The sequence below is a fragment of the Cryptomeria japonica genome, chromosome 5 (assembly GCF_030272615.1).
Source record: "Cryptomeria japonica chromosome 5, Sugi_1.0, whole genome shotgun sequence".
NCBI lineage: Eukaryota > Viridiplantae > Streptophyta > Pinopsida > Cupressales > Cupressaceae > Cryptomeria > Cryptomeria japonica.
Genome location: NC_081409.1, coordinates 24280093 through 24285308, shown reverse-complemented (window position 1 = coordinate 24285308; position 5216 = coordinate 24280093). Strand labels below are relative to the sequence as shown.

The 5216-nt window shown below is 37.8% G+C and overlaps 1 protein-coding gene across 1 annotated transcript; it reads right to left on the bottom strand.

The window, feature by feature from the left end:
* Nucleotides 1-1173: 1173 nt before the first annotated feature.
* On the bottom strand, nt 1174-1929 carry LOC131033692 (uncharacterized). Its single transcript, XM_057964970.2, has 2 exons — nt 1578-1929; nt 1174-1485 (listed from the first exon to the last, which is right to left on the bottom strand). Exons 1-2 carry the CDS (start codon nt 1917-1919, stop codon nt 1174-1176), a joined length of 654 nt encoding a protein of 217 aa, XP_057820953.2. The 5' UTR covers nt 1920-1929.
* Nucleotides 1930-5216: the final 3287 nt, after the last annotated feature.

Here is a 5216-nt window from a genome sequence, read left to right as displayed (position 1 = left end):
CAACTCTCTACAATCTCCAAAGCTCTTGGAAATAGTGGACTCCTTATGATTGCTACGTTCACACCAATCTCTTCAATGTCTTTACCATTCAATTCTTCAGAACCGATCTCTTTCTTTCTTTTCTCCAATATCTTCAGACTTCACAACCTCAGTGGCTTCTGATAAATTAATTCTCCTTTGAACCAGCTACAACTGAATAATCTCCTTTATTAATTATGTGATTCTCACGGCCTCTTCTCTCACAACCTCCTTACCTTCCGTGCTTGGTTACTTGACAGCTGCGGCTGTCTACTTCTGTGGACCCCTTTCCATGTTCAACTTTCTTCATTCGTTTACCAAACTTTACTTGATATTATAGCTTCACAATCTTCCTTCACTTCAGGGACTTCTTTACACAATTTGTCTTCTCACAAATTAATTGTAGCCTCTTATTTTGGCAACTTTTTCTTATTCCTCCGATCTCTTTTCACCTTAGAACAACAAAAAAATTTGACTGTTGTAATTGTTCAGGTAGCAAAAACTTTTACTTTCTTCTTCTTTGTTGTGGATGCAGACCATGCAATGATATTGGGTAATAAATTTTTCTCCTGCGGTTTCTTTAACCTTTCGATCTTCAGCCTTCTCTGCCTCCTTTCTTTGGTAGTCTTCCTATCACCCAAGATTCTGACCTTCTCCTCTCACCTAGCTCTGATACCAATATGAAAAACAGAGGATACAAAAATAGAGCATACACAGGAATTATAGTGCTGCTGCACAAAATAGAAATTTAAGATTTTTTATTGATTAATTCAAACAGATTACATTACCTCTTCTCAGGCTTCACCTCGTGCTCAATCTTAGAGAGCAATAAGCCCATGTTTTTATAGACGACTTGGCCGTTACAGTAAACTATGATATGCATTACATGCAAATTCAGCCAACGTGATGATAGGCAGATAAACAATGAGATGAAGCACTATTTGTTTCATACATTTTATGCATTACATGCACAAGGGCTTATCTAAACTCAATGCAAACTAAATCTATTTTTGAATCAATATATAACTAAGCCACAAATTGTAGCATGGCGGTGACAGTGCATGACGGTGACTCAGTTGCGGTGGAACTGCATTTTCCATGAAATCCAACAAAACATCATTTAACTGTTACTCGATTGCTGCATGGTGGGAGAAATTAAGTCTTCCAACATAGATATGCCACAATAGAAAGCCCAACAACTGCCCAATGCAGGTGCCCAATTTTCTGAAGCACTTTTCCTGCAATTTTTGTTGCTTCTCCTGACAGAAAAGAGTCACCCTGTAAACTAACAGCGAATACATAGTGAGTGCTACTGAAAAGTTGGGAAAGAATACCCACATGTTTGTCATTTTTTTCTGTATGATCACTGACAAATTTGAGAAATTCGGACCCGCTCTGAAGAAAGGAATCCCAGTTTGTCAACTTGTCGGTATTAGAAGGACTTGCGGTTGGAGTATCCGGTGCATTCTGTCAAGACAACAAAAATGAACTTAAAACGATATTGACCTGTAAATATTTAGTTTTCTCTGGAAAAACAAGAAATGAAGTTTATGGCCAACCTTTTGAACGGTCGCTCCTTCGAGGTATTGTTCAATGGCATGGATGAAGGCATCCGCCTGACTTGTAATGTCCAGGTCTTTGAAACTTCTCAAAACCTCTTCCAAATTTGGTGGTGGCTGTTGAGAATTCGAAGATATTGTGGATGAACATGTGAGACTTTGATCTGTTGATGGCTTATTTGGAGTTTCAATGAGGGGATCAGTTTCAAGTACTGCAGTGTCATGGGAGCTATCAGCCTTCCTCAACTTCCACCAACAACAAGTCGATGGATCCGTTGAAAGCTTTTTCCCAGTGTGATGGGAGCCACCAGGCTTTCTTTTTCGCCAGCAACAACAACTCATGGCTACTAACAGAAAATTTCAATACAGAAACCTACCTGATGGCCTGCATGACATATGTGAAACAATTCCATCCACTTTAGTTGCTTCTAAATATTATGGACTCCATAAGCATATTCTGAAAGTAATATCAAATTGTTTTTATCTCAACATTATAATAACAAAACTAAAATCACTATTCGCTAATATTTTTAGAAGAATTACTGTTGACTATTACGCTATTGAATAGCATAATGTTTAAGTTGATTAGATACAGAAATATTCAACAAATTTTTATTTATTAAATACTGTTTTAAAAAATACGATTGTAATTATATTATTAATTCATTAGTCATTTATTCTAAGATGTTAGAAATTCAATTGATAAAATTAATTAAATGTATTAATAAATATTGATTGTAAATATTTTTTAATAGTACAAGGTTTGTTTGTTAAATATATTTTTTAGTGGTTTATTAATAACTTTATTGTAAATTTGATCAATTTTTGGGTTTTTTATTTCTTTTTCATAAGAAAAAATTTAAGAATTTGTCTTGCTTTATATATTGAATCAATTCTCAAAATTATTTAATTTACATTAGATTGAATTTAAGTTAACTTTCTTAATATTTAAGAAAAAAAAAAAATTTATCAAAACATATAGAATGCCGAAACTTGAGATAGAATCACTTAGCAAACACATCCTATATCATGTATTGTCATGAAACCATAGATAATTATACCTCTCCATTGGGAATATGAAGCCCAACAGTCACATGACTGTTTGCCTTCTCTAGACTCTCTATTTCATCGCTAATACGATTATATAAATAGTTGTGTGCAACCTTGTATGAGGTGTAACTAGATAATGGATAATATATAATATTTGCCTCCTAGTGGATGTAGCCATTTAGTGGTGAACCACATTAAAACTTGCGCTATGTGAGTTATGTTGTTTTTGTTTTTGTATTCTGTTTGGAGTTCTTAAATATGGTTTCTCTGCTCGTTTATAATTAACAATTGGTATTAGAGCTATGGTGAAATGTTGAGCAGAGATGGGATTCGATAGGGTGGTTGATCCTAGAGATGGATGCCCTTATTTTTTGTTCGAACCCGGAGTTGTGTGCTTTTATGTTATCAACAAACAGGCTGAAGTTTCAGATGATGAGGTTGAATCAGACAATGAAGCCGAATCAGTCATCGAAATATTTTTTGGCAGTCTAGACTCGGTAGAGAGTGATGTCCAAGTGGAGGTTGAAACAAAACATCATGTTCATTGGTAGGATGGCTGGAAAAAGGAGGAGACTTCGGCTGAAGAAGAAGAGGGTTTGTTGTATCCATTGTTTGAAGAAGAAATGACAAGTTTGTTTTCCTTCCAAGATAAGGAAGATGCCTCCCGAGGTGAGGAGGATGCAGTCTCGAAACTGGCAAATGAAGATGACCCTGAAGAAGGTGAGGCCTACAGCTCAAAAGATTATATGTACGAACGAATTGAGAGACTGCCGGAAGAAAATTTTATTCTCACATAGCAAATATATAGTCTCGAAGATGTAGTGGCAAATTTGTGAGAGAAATTTAGGAAAGAGTGGAAGTTTTCTGCAGGAAAAAGAAATGAAAGAGCTGAAAAAGGAATTGGCTGCCCTCGATACAATTTTTACCACATTAGAGAATGTTTCAGATTCTGTGGACGTGGATGAGATATCATTTGTTCCTCCACAGGTGCATAGTGGGTTTGAGCAACGACCAAAAAGAGAAAGCTTAGTCGTTTAGCCAGAAGACTATAAATTTGGCATGGAAAAATCGCAAGAGGAGATCAAGAAGGCGGCAAGGCCTTTGGATGATTCCTTGGAGTAGAGCAAAGAGATCCTTGCGGCAGAGTCGCAGAAGATAGAAAGTCCCACGGAGAAGCCTAGGAATTATGGTGGGTCGGATGTGCTGCAGGAGTGTGTAGCGGGGATGTGTGACCGCGGGAATGGATCTTCCTTGTATTCTTGTAACTGCGAAAGTGAAAGCTCACAGCTTTCTTGAAACGCCTGTGTGGGTGAAGAAAGGTCTTGAGAGAGAGACGGGAGGATAGATTGTTGTGCACGGGATGGAGAGAACTGGTCAAAGTCATTGTGAATAGCAACATTCGAATTTGCTGAAATCGTGGAAATCTTACGGCCTTGTTGAGAGTCCTCAAGAAGGTGTAAATCCTCAGTCTGAGAGAATATGCGAAGAGGTGGACAAAGGAAAGATTAAAGTCATGATGGGATGGGTGTTCGAATCTTAGTATTAGGCTTCACCGGTGTCCGCCCAGCAAGATGAGAGTCATGACGGGATGGGTGGAATTTCTGGTCGCTGTGGCAGCTGGTTATGCTATTAAGAGTTTTAATTTCATCCTTAAAACTCTGTGGAAGGAAATTAGTTTCCGTAGTGGTAATGTTTTAGCGGTTTTCTTGAATGGCAGTATTGATGGAGAGACAGAGAATGGGAAGAAAGTGTCTAAAAAAGTAATCAAGCGTAGCTGTGCTCTAGCCTGGTTTCTACAAGATACGTTGAGCAGGCTTCGGTGGATGTCGGAGAACAACCATTTGCCTGGGAATAATCATAAGAAAATGAGCAGTTTTTTATCTTCTTCTTTGTTATATATCTTCTTTATCGGGGCTATGTTGCCTGGACGGGAGATTGTGACTCCAATGGCGTTTCCTGAAATTGCAGCCAAGCATTCGAAGCGGGATCCTGCTAAAACGAGAAATGTGTTGGATTTGCTCGAGCGAAGTTTCAGAAACAATGATATTATAGACGCCGGTTTGATCACTCCCGCTCGGTATTTGAAACAAAAGGCTAAATACAGTTGAGATGAAGCATGGCACCATGATCGAGTGGCTTCCAAATTGAGCTGGGAGATCGAGCACTTAAGTTATTCTCCCAAGGCAGACATTGCACGACAAGAAACAAGGCACTCTGTTGCTATAAATGATTGGGTTGATCGAATTGGAAATCTAATAATGTTTGGGGTGTCCATTATCATGCATAGTGCAATGTGGCAACAATTGCGTGCAGAGAATAGGCACGCTAATATACAATTTACTTTTAATAATTCAATGAATCATAAATTACAAGGATATGATACACCTGTAGAAGATGGCATGTGGTGTGCAAACATGACAATTGATGATCCGGATTCTAGTGATGATGGTGTGCAATGGAATAGGGAGTCTTATGTTGGGGTATTAGAACCCGGTAATCTGTTTTCAACTTTATAGGGAGCATATGACACTAATCAAACACTCAACTTGAAAATTTACGCTAACCAAAGCTTGTACAAAATTTCAGATC

What these genes read in the sequence shown, in the direction of transcription:
- LOC131033692 (XM_057964970.2), bottom strand. Translation starts at nt 1,919, where the DNA reads ATGAGTTGTTGTTGCTGGCGAAAAAGAAAGCCTGGTGGCTCCCATCAC. An exon ending in AAGGAGCGACCGTTCAAAAG is followed by an intron (nt 1,486 to 1,577) that starts GTTGGCCATAAA and finishes TTGTCTTGACAG; the next exon opens with AATGCACCGGATACTCCAAC.